The 16,270-nt window shown below is 43.1% G+C and overlaps 1 protein-coding gene across 1 annotated transcript in view; it reads right to left on the bottom strand.

The window, feature by feature from the left end:
* Positions 1–16,270, bottom strand: part of LOC120020326 (TGF-beta receptor type-1-like) — a 90,931-nt gene that overhangs the window by 23,249 nt on the left and 51,412 nt on the right. The window contains exons 4-6 of the mRNA XM_038963902.1: positions 13,718–13,948; positions 13,114–13,281; positions 12,780–12,936 (exon numbers count right to left, since the gene is read on the bottom strand). Of these exons, the coding sequence (XP_038819830.1) occupies positions 12,780–12,936; positions 13,114–13,281; positions 13,718–13,948 (556 nt within the window). The remainder of the gene's footprint in view (positions 1–12,779; positions 12,937–13,113; positions 13,282–13,717; positions 13,949–16,270) is intronic.

Here is a 16,270-nt window from a genome sequence, read left to right as displayed (position 1 = left end):
CACAAGAAAGGTCAAACCCAGACAACACTCAGGATTTTATTACTGACTGCAGTGCAGCGGTGCGTGGTGGGAGGCCTGCGTGTGAGTGCACGTGTGTGTGTGTGTAAGTGTGCATTGTGTGTGTTCCTGCGTTGAAGGGACGGTTGGCAGCAGACGCAGAGCGACATAAGTGAAGGGGATTGGCTGTGACATGCTCCTGCCCAATGCTTGCTAGTGTCTGCTGAGACCAGCCAAGCCTCCCAGCACTGCTCTACACGCCTCATGATGCAACACATCACAATCAACATGCCTCCCTCACACTCCCATCCATCCCTCTGTATAGCCTTAGCTTGACACAGGTAACCATGTTCACACCCTCATCTATTCTTTTACACATCAAATCTCACATCCTTGCTAATTCCTTTTAGCACTGGAAACCACACTGGAGTGGACACATTATTTCTGTCTTATAATTAAGAGGACAATGTACATTTGTGAGAAATGGCATTAGTGTAGAAAATACAAGCAATACTTTAAAGACATGCTCCGGAACTCAGGTGACTACTAAGTATATTTTAAATGTGTAGTTCATACAAGCATAATCTATGAGCAGAATTACTGTCGAACCTTAAATTCCCTAGTTTCAAAGCAACTTTTTCTGGAAGCTGTGCTGCGCAATTTCCCCTACATTATCCCCCCGCCAGCCCCCTAGCGATTAGAGTCCTAGCCAATGAGTTTTAGCGCCTTGTCATTTGAGTGACATCTAACAAGATGCACACAGAAGAGTGAGAGAGAGAGAGAGAGAGAGTGTGAGAGAGAGTGTGAGAGTGTGAGTGAGAGAGAGAGAGAGAGAGAGAGAGAGAGAGAGAGAGAGAGAGAGAGAGAGAGAGAGAGAGAGAGAGAGAGAGAGAGAGAGAGAGAGAGAGAGAGAGAGAGAGAGAGAGAGAGAGAGAGAGAGAGAGAGAGAGAGAGAGAGAGAGAGAGAGAGAGCAATGATGTGGTGCACATACTGTGCAGTCAAAAGTTTGGACACACCTACTCATTCAAGGGTTTTTCCTTTATTTTTTACTATTTTCTACATTGTAGAATAATAGTGAAGACATCAAAACTATGAAATAACACATATGGAATCATGTAAACAAGAAAAAAAAGTGTTAAACAAATCAAAATATATTATATATATTTGAGATTCTTCAAAGTAGCCACCCTCTGCCTTGATGACAGCTTTGCACATTCTTGGCATTCTCTCAACCAGCTTCACCTGGAATGCTTTTCTAACAGTCTCGAATGACCTCAACCATCTCAATTGGGTTGAGGTTGGGTCATTGTGGAGGCCAGGTCATCTGATGCAGCACTACATCACTCGCCATCTTAGTCAAATAGCCCTTACACAGCCTGGAGGTGTTGGGTCATTGTCGTGTTGAAAAACAAATGAAATCCCATCTGGTTTGCTAAATAAATCACTGACAGCGTCACCAGCAAAGCACCCCCACACCACCTCCTACATGCTTCACAGTGGGAACCACATATGCGAAGATCATCGGTTCACCTACTCCGCGTCTCAAAAAGACACGGCGGTTGGAACCAAAAATCTCAAATTTGGACCAAAGGACAGATTTCCACCGGTCTAATGTCCATTGCTTGTGTTTCTTAGCCCAAGCAAGTCTCTTATTCTTATTGGTGCCCTTTAGTAGTGGTTTCTTTGCAGCAATTTGACATGACGGCCTGATTTACACAGTGTCCTCTAAACAGTTGATGTTGAGATGTGTCTGTTACTTGAACTCTGAATAATTTATTTGGGCTTCAATTTCTGAGGCTGGTAAATCTAGGAACTATTCCTCTGCAGCAGATATAACTCTTGGTCTTCCTTTCCTGTGGTGGTCCTCATGTGAGCCAGTTTCATCATAGCGTTTGATGGTTTTTGCAACTGCACTTGAATAAACTTTCAAAGTTCTTGACTGACCTTAACGTCTTAAAGTAATGATGGACTGTCGTTTCTCTTTGCTAATTTGAGATGTTCTTGCCATAATATGGACTTGGTCTTTAACAAATAGGGCTATCTTCTGTATACCACCCCTACCTTGTCACATCACAACTGATTGGCTCAAACGCATTAACTTCTTATGGCTGCAAGGGGCAGTATTGAGTAGCCAGTTAAATAGTGCCCATTTCAAAACGGCCTCGTACTCAATTCTTGCTCGTACAATATGCATATTATTATTACTATTGGATAGAAAACACTCTCTAGTTTCTAAAACCGTTTGAATTATTTCTCTGAGTGAAACAGAACTCATTCTGCAGCACTTTTCCTGACCAGGAAGTGGAATGTCAGAAATATATGCTCTGTTCAACTTCCTGCCTATACATGGTCATGATACGTAAGAGTCTACGTACACTTCATACGCCTTCCTCTGGGTGTCAAGAGGCTGTGAGAGAAGAAATTGTGTTTATCTTCATCTGAATTGGAATACAAGCTCTTTGTATGACGTGACCGTCATTTCCGGTACTCTGAAGCGCGCGACTTGGACAGTGGGATTGCCTTCTGTTTTGCTGCCGTTATGGACGACAACTATCTCCGGCTCGGATTTTATTTGATACATGTGACCATATCATCGTAACGTATGTTTTTTCAATATAGTTTAATCAGATTATTGAAATTTTTTTCGGGAGTTTTGCCGTGTTCCGTTCTCTGACTTTGTTGACGTTGGAGTGATCCGTGCCACTTGGCAAGTGCCCATGCTAAATGAAGAGGGATATTTGCCGTTCCAGATCAAAACAACGACTGTTCTGGACAAAGGACACCTTGTCCAACATTCTGACGGAAGATCACCAAAAGTAAGAAACATTTTATGATGCTATTTCTAATATCTGTCGTGCATGTGAACTGGTCGTGGGCGCCCAAGTGTTTCTGGCTATTGTGGCTACGCTAATATAGCGCTACATTTTGTTTTCGCTGTAAAACATTTAATAAATCGGAAATATTGTCTGGAATCACAAGATGCCTGTCTTTCAATTGCTGTACACTATGTATTTTTCAGAAATGTTTTATGATGAGTAATTAGGTATTTGACGTTGGTGTCTGTAAATATTATGGCTGCTTTCGGTGCAATTTCTGATTGTAGCTGAAATGTAAACTATGATTTATACCTGAAATATGCAAATATGCAAACAAAACATATGCTATACAATAAATATGTTATCAGACTGTCATCTGATGAAGTTTTTTCTTGGTTAGTGGCTATTTATATCTTTATTTGGTCGAATTTGTGATAGCTACTGATGGAGTAAGAAACTGATGGAGTAAGAAAAGTGGTGTCTTTTGCTAATGTGGTTAGCTAATAGATTTACATATTTTGTCTTCCCTGTAAAACATTTTAAAAATCGGACATGTTGGCTTGATTCACAAGATGTGTACCTTTCATATGCTGTATTGGACTTGTTAATGTGTGAAAGTTAAATATTTTAAAAAATATATCTTTTGAATTTCGCGCCCTGCACTTTGAGCTGGCTGTTGTCATAAGTGTACCGACGTCGGGCTTGCAGCCCAAACAGGTTAAGGAGGAAAGAAACTCCACAAATTAACTTCTAACAAGGCACACCTGTTAATTTAAATGCATTCCAGGTGATTACCTCATGAAGCTGGTTGAGAAAATGCCAAGAGTGTGCAAAGCTGTCATCAAGGCAAAGGGTGGCTACTTTGAATAATCTGACATATATTTTGATTTAACACTTTTTTGGTTACTACATGACTCCATATGTGTTATTTCATAGTTTTGATGTCTTCACTATTATTCTACAATGTGGAAAATAGCAAAAATACAGAAAAACCCTTGAGTGAGTAGGTGTCCAAACTTTTGACTGGTACTGTATCTGCACATGTGACATAGTACACTATTTTCAGGAACCACTTTTAGCTCGTGAGCGCTACTGTCAGAACTACTGGCTAAAAAGTATAAAAAAGAACCGGAGAATCTTTAAACTTCTACCTGAGAAAAGTAATGGACCAAACACTTCAGATTTCAATACTTTGCCAACACATGCTCCGTCTACAGAGCCGTTTAAGATTTCAGAGATAAAGCTGTATCTACTCCTCAGCACTCTCTCTCCCCCTTCATCACTCCTCAGCTCTCCCACTATCACCCACAGGCATCTAATATCAACAGACTCTGTGATTTTCCCTGAGCGCAAGCCACAGACAGACTCAATACTGACGGCACACTAGTAAGGACATACACAGCCGTGTGGATTAAGGCATCAGAGAAAAACAATGTAACCTGCACTCAAGTATAGTTATGGTTAATCCAAATAAGATTTCAAATTACGTTAAATATACGTCTGTGTTTCTATATGTGTTCTTGTGTTTCAAGTTTTATTACTCGTATTTACGGGATACACATGGTATACACTGTCCAATGAAATGCTTACTTGTAGGTTCCTTCGACAATGCAACAATACAAAATAAAAGAATACAAACAAAGTAAATGGCTCAGTGGAAAACAATAAACATTAGCATAAGAATAAACATTTAGAATAAGTATAATACATGAAGGCACGTGTGTGTGTGGATGTATCCCCCCAGACAATGGTTTCCCTGTGCAGTAGGACTGTCCCTGACAACAACAAAAAATCTTGGTCGACCAAGAGTTGTCTGTTCTTTCTTTCAAATTTTAAAATGTGTATTTTTCCATATACACACCATATGTGTTTGAATAAAATCAACTATACTGAACAGAAATATAAAACGCAACGATTTCAAAGATTTTACTGAGTTAGTTCATAAGGAAATCAGTCAATTGAAATAAATTAAATTAGGCCCTAATCTATGGGCAAGGTTCACCCACCTTGGAGGGCATAGGCAGCCAGGCCCACCCACTGGAGGTAGGCCCTGCCAATCAGAAATCGTTTTTTTCCCCAGGGCTTTATTACAGATAGAAATACTCCTCAGCACCCCCACACAGACGATCCCGCAGGTGAAGAAGCAGGATGTGGAGGTCCTGAGCTGTTGTGATTACACGTGGTGTGCAGTTGTGAACATGCTTGAACATCCTGCTAAATTCTGTAAAAGGACGTTGGAGGCAGCTTACGGTAGAGAAATTTACATTCAATTCTCTGGCAACAGCTCTGGTGGACATTCCTGCAGTCAGCATGCCAATTGCACAATTCCTAAAAACATGCGTTGTGTGACAAAACTGCACATTTTAGAGTAGCCTTTTATTGCCCCCAGCTCAAGGTGCACCTGTGTAATGATCATACTGTTTAAATCAGCCTCTTTAATTTGAGAGAATCTTTTTTTTTTTGAGTATGGAAAATGTATGGTTTTTTTTCAGTTTGTGAAACATGGGACCAACACTTTACATGTTGCGTTTATATTATTAGAATTTTACCCTCTTTTTCATGATATCCAATTGGTAGTTACGATCTTGTCTCATCGCTGCATCTTCCCAACGGGCTCGGGAAAGGCGAAGGTCAAGTCATGCGTCCTCTGAAACATCACCCACCAAGCCGCACTGCTTCTTAACAGCTGCTCGCTTAACCCGGAAGCTAGCTGCACCAATGTGTTGGAGGAAATACCATTCAACTGACGACTGAGGCGCTAAACCTGCCACAAGGAGTCAATAGAGAGCAATGGGCCAAGGAATACCCCCCGGCCAAACTCCAACAATGCTGGGCCAATTGTGTGCCGCCCTATGGGACTCCCGGTCACGGCCGGCTGTGATCAAACCCCAGGTTGTAGTGATAACTCAGCACTGTGATAGTGCCTTAGACCACTGCGCCACTTGGAAGGCCCTGCGTTAACATTTTTGTTCAGTATATATACACACACCTGATGCTTTAAGCGCACTATTGTATTACAAAATTGACACACAAATGACTCAAGCAGGAGCCCGATGGCCACGCTGTGGAAAATAAAACTGGCAGCGAATGCCTGTGTGACTGGTACAAGTTCTGGCTCTCCTCCCTGCTGCAGTAAAAGACATCCCAGCTCTTTGCATGAAACGTATGCATTGCATGCACGTGAGAAATAGGGCCTGACCTATAGACTATCATAATCACATCAATAAAATTGACAGCAAAATGGATGCTGAGAACATGAAAAAGAAACTCAAAACGGGTGAATGTTTACTGGTTGCGGAGAAGGGAAAGGGGAAGTCAGATCTGTGGAAGACATTTGACAGTTGTGTAAACTACTGGAGATCAAGAAAAAGGATGGTATAAGAGTAAGCACTGCGTGAGTATTATAAACTGGTACTGTTAGATTACAATATTGCACTTTTTCTCCTGACCATTTGGAACAGTGTTAAACACTAAATAAATGAATTGTACCAGAGACAGTATTTTGTGTGTGTGTGTGTGTGTGTGTGTGTGTGTGTGTGTGTGATAAAAATATACAGTTGAAGTCGGAAGTTTACATACACTTAGGATGGAGTCATTAAAACTCGTTTTTCAACCACTCCACGAATTTCTTGTTAACAAACTGTCGGTTAGGACATCTACTTTGTGCATGATATGTAATTTTTCCAACAATTGTTTACAGACAGATTTTTTCACTTATAATTCACTGTATCACAATTCCAGTGGGTCAGAAGTTTACATACACTAGGTTGACTGTGCCTTTAACTTCCCTAGGATAGGGGGCAGCATTTTCACTTTTGGATAAATAGCGTGCCCAATTTCAACTTCCTTCTACTCATCCCCAGAATATAAAGATATGCATATTATTAGTAGATTTGGATAAAAAACACTGAAGTTTCTAAAACGGTTTGAATCATGTCTGTGAGTATAACAGAACCTATGTAGCAGGCAAAACCCCGAGGACTAACCATTCAGATTTTTTTTTTGAGGTCACTGTCTGTTCAATGATTTTTCATTGGGATACTAGATTTCTAAGGGACTTGTTTGCAGTTCCTACTGCTTCCACAGGATGTCACCAGTCTTTGGAAATTGGTTGAGGTTATTCCTTTGTGCAATGAAGAAGTACGGCCATCTTGAATCAGTGTAACGTTATGTGTACTGTTTGAGAGTTGCGCAAGACTAGAAAAGTAGCGTTAGTTTGTTGTCCTCCTGTATTGAAAACAGATAGACCCGTCTTCAATTTGATCGATTATTAATGTTTAAAAATACCTAAAGTTGTATTACAAAAGTAGTTTGAAATGTTTTGGCAAAGTTTACACGTAACTTTTGAGATATTTTGTAGTGACGTTGCGCAAATTGGAAGCTGTTTTTCTCTGGATCAAACGCGCAGATAAATGGACATTTTGGATATATATGGACAGAATTAATTGAACAAAAGGACCATTTGTAATGTTTATGGGACATATTGGAATGCCAACAAAAGAAGCTCGTCAAAGGTAAGGCATGATTTATATTTTATTTCTGCGTTTTGTGTTGCGCCTGCAGGGTTGAAATATGCTACACTCTCTTTGTTTACTGTTGTGCTATCATCAGATAATAGCATCTTATGCTTTCGCCGAAAAGCCTTTTTGAAATCTGACATGTTGGCTGGATTCACAACGAGTGTAGCTTTAATTTGGTATCTTACATGTGTGATTTAATGAAAGTTTGATTTTTATATCATTTTATTTGAATTTGGCGCTCTGCATTTTCCCTGGCTTTTGGCCAAGTGGGACGCAAGCGTCCCCCCTATCCCAGAGAGGTTTTAAACAGCTTGGAAAATTCCAGAAAATTATGTCATGGCTTTAGAAGCTTCTGATATGCTAATTGACATCATTTGAGTCAATTGGAAGTGTACCTGTTGATGTATTTCAAGGCCTACCTTCAAACCCAGTTCCTCTTTGCTTGACATCATGGGAAATCAGCCAAGACCTCAGAAAAAACATTGTAGCCCTCCACAAGTCTGGTTCATCCTTGGGAGCAAATTCCAAACGCCTGAAGGTACCGCGTTCATCTGTACAAACAATAGTACGCAAGTATAAACACCATGGGACCATGCAGCCGTCATACCGCTCAGGAAGGAGACGCGTTCTGTCTCCTAGAGATGAACGTACTTTGGTGCGAAAAGTGCAAATCAATTCCAGAACAACAGCAATGGACATTGTGAAGATGCTGGAGGAAACAGGTACAAAATATCTATATCCACAGTAAAACGAGTCCTATATCGACATAGCCTAAAAGGCCACTCAGCAAGGAAAAAGCCACTGCTCCAAAACCGCCACAGAAAATCCCAGACTACGGTTGCACTGTACATGGGGACAAAGATCGTACTTTTTGGAGAAATGTCCTCTGGTCTGATGAAACAAAAATTGAACCGTTTGGCCATAATGACCATCGTTATGTTATGTTTGCAAGCCGAAGAACACCAGCCCAACAGTGAAGCACGGGGGTGCAAGCATCATGGTGTGGGGGTGCTTTGCTGCAGGAGGGACTGGTGCACTTCAAAAAATAGATGGCATCATGAGGAGGGAGATTATGTGGATATATTGAAGCAACAGCTCAAGACATCAGTCAGGAAGTTAAAGCTTGGTTGCAAATGAGTCTTCCAAATGGACAATGACCCCAAGCATACTTCCAAAGTTGTGGCAAAATGGCTTAAGGACAACAAAGTCGAGGTATTTGAGTGGCCATCACAAAGCCCTGACCTCAACCCTATAGACAATTTGTTGGCAGTACTGAAGAAGCGTGTGCAAGCAAGGAGGCCTACAAACCTGACTCAGTTACACCAGCTCTATCAGGAGGAATGGGCCAGAATTCACCCAACTTATTGTGGGAAGCTTGTGGAAGGCTACCCAAAACATTTGACCCAAGTTAAACAATTTAAAGGCAATGCTACCAAATACTAATTGAGTGTATGTAAACTTCTGACCGACTGGGAATGTGATGAAAGAAATACAAATCTGAAATAAGTAATTCTCTACTTTTATTCTTACATTTCACATTCTTAAAATAAAGTGGTGATCCTAACTGACCTAAGACAGGGAATTTTTACTAGGATTAAATGTCAGGAATTGTGAAAAACTGAGTTTAAATGTATTTGGCTAAGGTGTATGTAAACTTCTGACTTCAACTGTGTATGTGTATATACACTGCTCAAAAAAATAAAGGGAACACTTAAACAACAATGTAACTCCAAGTCAATCACACTTCTGTGAAATCAAACTGTCCACTTAGGAAGCAACACTGATTGACAATAAATTTCACATGCTGTTGTGCAAATGGAATAGACAAAAGGTGGAAATTAAAGGCAATTAGCAAGACACCCTCAATAAAGGAGTGATTCTGCGGGTGGTGACCACAGACCACTTCTCAGTTCCTATGCTTCCTGGCTGATGTTTTGGTCACTTTTGAATGCTGGCGGTGCTTTCACTCTAGTGGTAGCATGAGACGGAGTCTACAACCCACACAAGTGGCTCAGGTAGTGCAGCTCATCCAGGATGGCACATCAATGCGAGCTGTGGCAAGAAGGTTTGCTGTGTCTGTCAGCGTAGTGTCCAGAGCATGGAGGCGCTACCAGGAGACAGGCCAGTACATCAGGAGACGTGGAGGAGGCCGTAGGAGGGCAACAACCCAGCAGCAGGACCGCTACCTCCGCCTTTGTGCAAGGAGGTGCACTGCCAGCGCCCTGCAAAATGACCTCCAGCAGGCCACAAATGTGCATGTGTCTGCTCAAACGGTCAGAAACAGACTCCATGAGGGTGGTATGAGGGCCCGACGTCCACAGGTGGGGGTTGTGCTTACAGCCCAACACCGTGCAGGACGTTTGGCATTTGCCAGAGAACAACAAGATTGGCAAATTCGCCACTGGCGCCCTGTGCTCTTCACAGATGAAAGCAGGTTCACACTGAGCACATGAGCACATGTGACAGACGTGACAGAGTCTGGAGACGCCGTGGAGAACGTTCTGCTGCCTGCAACATCCTCCAGCATGACCGGTTTGGCGGTGGGTCAGTCATGGTGTGGGGTGGCATTTCTTTGTGGGGCCGCACAGCCCTCCATGTGCTCGCCAGAGGTAGCCTGACTGCCATTAGGTACCGAGATGAGATCCTCAGAGCCCTTGTGAGACCATATGCTGACACATGCACATTTGTGGCCTGCTGGAGGTCATTTTGCAGGGCTCTGGCAGTGCTCCTCCTGCTCAAAGGCGGAGGTAGCGGTCCTGCTGCTGGGTTGTTGCCCTCCTACGGCCTCCTCCACGTCTCCTGATGTACTGGCCTGTCTCCTGGTAGCGCCTCCATGCTCTGGACACTACGCTGACAGACACAGCAAACCTTCTTGCCACAGCTCGCATTGATGTGCCATCCTGGATGAGCTGCACTACCTGAGCCACTTGTGTGGGTTGTAGACTCCGTCTCATGCTACCACTAGAGTGAGAGCACCGCCAGCATTCAAAAGTGACCAAAACATCAGCCAGGAAGCATAGGAACTGAGAAGTGGTCTGTGGTCACCACCTGCAGAATCACTCCTTTATTGGGGGTGTCTTGCTAATTGCCTATAATTTCCACCTTTTGTCTATTCCATTTGCACAACAGCATGTGAAATGTATTGTCAATCAGTGTTGCTTCCTAAGTGGACAGTTTGATTTCACAGAAGTGTGATTGACTTGGAGTTACATTGTGTTGTTTAAGTGTTCCCTTTATTTTTTTTGAGCAGTGTATATATAAAAACACACACACACACACACGTGTCAAACAGATCAAAATATATTTTGTGAGACTCAAAGTAACCACCCTTAAATTCAAAAAAGATTACAGACCGTGTCACCAGCAAAGCACCCCCACAACATCACACCACCTCCTCCATAATTCCCGGTGGGAACTACACATGCAGAGATCATCCATTCACCTACTTCGCATCTCACAAAGACACGGCGGCTAGAACCAAATATCAAAAAATTTGGACTCCACTGGTCTAATGTACATTGCTCATGTTTCTTGGCCCAAGCAAGTCTCTTCTCAACCCAATTGGGATGGTTTGGGATGAGTTGGACCGCAGAGTGAAGGAAAAGCAGCCAACAAGTGCTCAGCATATGTGGGAACTCCTTCAAGACGGTTAGAAAAGCCTTCCAGGTGAAGCTGGTTGAAAGAATGCCAAGTGTGTACAAAGCTGTCATCAAGGAAAAGGGTGACTACTTTGAAGAATCTCAAATACATTTTGATTTGTTTAACACTTTTTGGGGGGTTACATGATTCCATGTGTTATTTCATAGTTTGGATGTCTTCATTATTATTCTACTATGCAGAAAACAGTACAAATAAAATAAGAAGTAGGTGTGTCCAAACTTTTGACTGGTAACAGTCCATTACTTTAAGACATGAAACAAACTCCAAGCGGGCCGTCATGTGCCTTTTACTGTGGAATAGCTTCCATCTGGCCACTCTACCACAAAGGCCTGATTGGTGGAGTGCTGCAGAGATGGTTGTCCTTCTGGAAGGTTCTCCCATCTTCACAGAGGAACTCTAGAGCTCTGTCAGAGTGAGCATCGGGTTCTTGGTCACCTCCCTGCCCAAGGCCCTTCTCCCCCGATTGCTCAGTTTCGCTGGGCGGCCAGATGTAGGAAGAGCCTTGGTGGTTCCAAACTTCTTTCAATCAATAATGATGGATGCCACTGTGTTCTTGGAGACCTTAAATGCCGCAGAAATGTTTTGGTACCCTTCCCCAGATCTGTGCCGCGACACAATCCTGTCTCGGAGCTCTATGAACAATTTCTTCGACCTCGTGGCTTGGTTTTCGCTCTGACATACACTGTCAACTGTGGGACCTTATATAGGCAGGTGTGTACCTTTCCAAATCATGTCCAATCAATTGAATTTACCACAGGTGGACTCCAATCAAGTTGTAGAAACATCAAGTATGATCAATGGAAACAGGATGCACCTAAGCTCAATCTCGAGTCTCATAGTAAAGGATCTGAATACTTATGTAAATAAGGTATCTGTTTTGATTTCTTATACAAATTTGCAAACATTTCTAAAACCTGTTTTCGCTTTGTCATTATGAGGTATTGTGTGTAGATTGAGGAGGAAAAACATGTATTTAATCCATTTAAGAATAAAGCTGTAACGTAACAAAATGTGGAAAAAGTCAAGAGGCCTGAATACTTTCCGAATGAACTGTATATGGATGATGTATAAAGCCAGGCACATTTAACAGCTAGGCTATTGATTATAGACCGAATTAAGTTGGGGTTTCCTCTTTACTACATTTTATCAAGATAATTAAGGAAAGGGCTGTTTTCTCACTCCGCTGCTGCCTCTGCTGCATTGTTCTCAAGACCAATATGCTGGTTAACTTTAATATTATGCACATATGAACATAGGAAAACAATTCAAAGGCGCACTGAAGATGATGTTTCAGAACTGCGTACAGCGACCGCTATCCAACGCAGGAGAAAGAACATTTGTTATGAAATAATATATTTATTTGTGTTGTACAATTAGTTTTACACAACATGCCTTATGTCCGATGTCCACCAGATGCATATACATTTTGTTTTGCCGGATGCCTAGCCCATATTTTCCGTACAATAAAGCAAGGCACGAGTTAAATACTGAACGCAGGACCGCAGCCTAGTGTGTGTTGCGTGCTGCTCCATTGACAATGAATGACTTCCGCCGGAGCGCCATGAGTTTGATGCATCTGGTGGACATGAGGCCTTAGAGTGATGGACCGTGCCATCCCAGGCGGCTCCGCAATGGATTAGTCCACCGAGACAGGCGCGTATCAGACAGGTGTCTTGCGCACCAACATTTTTAAATTGCAACTGCTCGACTAAAGACATTTCGGTCGATCAACAGCCTATCGACTAATCCTCTAAATGGAGTCAGCCCTACTGTGCAGCCAGTCACCTCTTGGTTCCCACTCTGTGATTGGGGGCGATGTCGATGGTGTCGGTGGCGGAGTCGTGGCGGACAGCCAATCCCAGGTCAGCGATGCAGCAGGTACCATTCTTCTTCACCAGGATGTTCTTAGACTTCAGGTCGCGGTGGGCGATGGCTGGTTTACCTGGGGGGAGGGGGAAGAGGGTAATGAGTAAAAAGAGAGGGAGGGAGAGAGAAGTGGAAAAGGAAAAGAGCTATACAGAGAAAGGAAAAGCTGAGTGCAGAGTAAAACCACCACATTTCATATCTCTATATGTACGTTATGTGGATACATGTGCCACATTTGATTGGTCCTCCTCACCTTGCGTGCCAACAATCTCCATGTGCAGGTGAGCCAGGCCACTGGAGGTGGACAAGGACAGCTTGATCATGCCCTCCACTGTCACCGTGTACCTGTTCAAGTAGTCAAACAGGGAGCCGTGCTCATGGTAATCTGATACCAGCCACAGCTGGGTCCACGTGCCGTTATCTTTGAGGAGAGCAAGGACAGCGAGAGGGGCAAAGGGAGGAGAGTGTGAAAGAGTGAGCTACCGTATCCTATTCCACAGGGAAACACTTTACATAATGAATGCATTTACAACAGATTATCTCATCAGTGAAAGGCTGCCTGCTAGCATCCTGACAATACAGTCTGGGTCCCAGCCAAATACACAGTTCTCACTGCTTGTCAGCTGATTTAGGCATGTGTGGCTTCTAAGTACACTGACACAAAATTAAGAGCATTATAGAAGTCATAGAAAATAGAACCAGTACTGGGTCATGTTCAGTAGGGCACACTGTATAAAAATATTTTACAACAGAAAATAAAAACCTGGCCACTTATTGGACAAGTTCAGAAAGTACGTTCCTGTTTCTAAATGTTTTCTCCCAAATGAACACAACCCTGGCCCAATGTGCCCTCTGACCTTTGTTGTCAGCGGCGATGAAACCCAGGATGTTCTCATGGCGCAGCATGACCGTCTGGTAAATCTCAGCCTCGCGGAACCACGAGCGCTCCTCCCGAGATGAGAAGATCTTAACGGCCACCTCCTCTCCTCGCCAGCGGCCCCGCCACACCTCCCCGAACCTCCCCTTCCCAATGCTCTCCTGCAGGATAATGGTCCTTGCTATGGTCCTCTGCACCAGCAGAGGCAGGCCTGCAGAAGGGGATGGAGAGAGAGCACAGTTATCATGAGGCAAGGCTTTTAGGATAAGTTTGAAAGCAGTTCAAGCAGACCTTGAATAAAACGCAAGCCATTAGATCCAAAATTTGTCTTTCTGTTGATAAATCCAATGTGTGCTCAAGGCCAGATTTTAAAAACATTGAGGGAGACAGATGTACAGTTGTGGCCAAAAGTTTTGAGAATGACACAAATATTAATTTTCACAAAGTCTGCTGCCTCAGTTTGTATGATGGCAATTTGCATATACTCCAGAATGTTATGAAGAGTGATCAGATGAATTGCAATTAATTGCAAAGTCCCTCTTTGCCATGCAAATGAACTGAATCCCCCAAAAACATTTCCACTGCATTTCAGCCCTGCCACAAAAGGACCAGCTTTCATCATGTCAGTGATTCTCTCGTTAATAACACAGGTGCGAGTGTTGACGGGGACAAGGCTGGAGATCACTCTGTCATGCTGATTGAGTTCGAATAACAGACTGGAAGCTTCAAAAGGAAGGTGGTGCTTGGATTCATTGTTCTTCCTCTGTCAATCATGGTTATCTGCAAAGGAAACACGTGCCGTCATCATTGCTTTGCACAAAAAAGGGCTTCACAAGGATATTGCTGCCAGTAAGATTGCACCTAAATCAACCATTTATCGGATCATCAAGAACTTCAAGGAGAGCGGTTCAATTGTTGTGAAGAAGGCTTCACGTCGCCTAAGAAAGTCCAGCAAGCGCCAGGACCATCTCCTAAAGTTGATTCAGCTGCGGGATCGGGGCACCACCAGTACAGAGCTTGCTCGGGAATGGCAGCAGGCAGGTGTGAGTGCATCTGGACGCACAATGAGGCGAAGACTTTTGGAGGATGGCCTGGTGTCAAGAAGGGCAGCAAAGAAGCTACTTCTCTCCAGGAAAAACATCAGGGACAGACTGATATTCTGCAAAAGGTACAGGGATTGGACTGCTGACTGGGGTAAAGTTATTTTCTCTGATGAATCCTCTGTCCGATTGTTCGGGGCATCAGGAAAAAAGCTTGTCCGGAGAAGACAAGGTGAGCGCTACCATCAGTCCTGTGTCATGTCAACAGTAAAGCATCCTGAGACCATTAATGTGTGGGGTTGCTTCTCAGCCAAGGGAGTGGGCTCACTCACAATTTTGCCTAAGAACACAGCCATGAATAAAGAATGATACCAACACATCCTCCAAGAGCAACTTCTCCCAACCATCCAGTAACAGCTTGGTGATGAACAATGCCTTTTCCAGCACGATGGAGCACCTTGCCATAGGACAAACGTGATAACTAAGTGGCTCAGTGAACAAAACATCAATATTTTGGGTCCATGGCCAGGAAACTCCCCAGACCTTAATCCCATTGAGAACTTGTGGTCAATCCTCAAGAGGCGGGTGGACAAACAAAAACCCACAAATTCTGACAAACTCCAAGCATTGATTATGCAAGAATTGGCTGCCATCAGTCAGGATGTGGCCCAGAAGTTAATTGACAGCATGACAGGGTGGATTGCAGAGGTCTTGAAAAAGAAGGGTCAACACTGCAAATATTGACTCTTTGCATCAACTTCATGTAATTGTCAATAAAAGCCTTTGACACATGAAATGCTTGTAATTATACTTCAGTATTCCATAGTCACATCTGACAAAAATATCTAAAGACACTGAAGCAGCAAACTTTGTGGAAATTAATATTTGTGTCCTTAAAACTTTTGGCCACGACTGTACAGTAAGAAAACATCAACAGTCAGACCTGCAGCTATCTGAGAATAGAACAAATTAACACTGTCTGAAGAGTGACGGTCTTCAATGTCCTCTCATTCTCTAATTTGGAGGTCCTCTGTCTGGTTTCATCTGGTGTATGTGTACATAAAACAATCTAGAGCGTGCTTCTGCCCACATTCCGGCTGCCTGGCTGGTCATCATTCTTTCCATTCTCCTAAACCTGGGCATTAAAACTCAATGAGCGGAGAGAAAAGCCAGCAAGTTCGTGCCAGTTCGAAGGGCAGAGAAAAACAAATTCTGTCCCGACATCGCTTCAACAGAGGGTTAATTTTTGAAGCAAACTTCCATTGCCCTAACAAGAGTTACTAAATAACTTAATCTCCAGTTCTATGGACAGTTAATGTAAAAGCCATCAGAGGATGATGGCCACACATAAGATGTCAAAAGGGTTGGCTGTAAGAGTGTGTGATGAGGCTATGATAGTTCAAAACTATGTGATTGGAAACATGAATTAGATGATATTTCTCTGATTGAATGATGGTCCTTGTCTGGTAGCAGTATGTCCCAGCCTAGCCGGC

Source organism: Salvelinus namaycush, chromosome 25 (genome assembly GCF_016432855.1).
Source record: "Salvelinus namaycush isolate Seneca chromosome 25, SaNama_1.0, whole genome shotgun sequence".
NCBI classification, from domain to species: Eukaryota; Metazoa; Chordata; class Actinopteri; order Salmoniformes; family Salmonidae; genus Salvelinus; species Salvelinus namaycush.
This window is presented reverse-complemented; position numbering and strand designations above follow the sequence as displayed.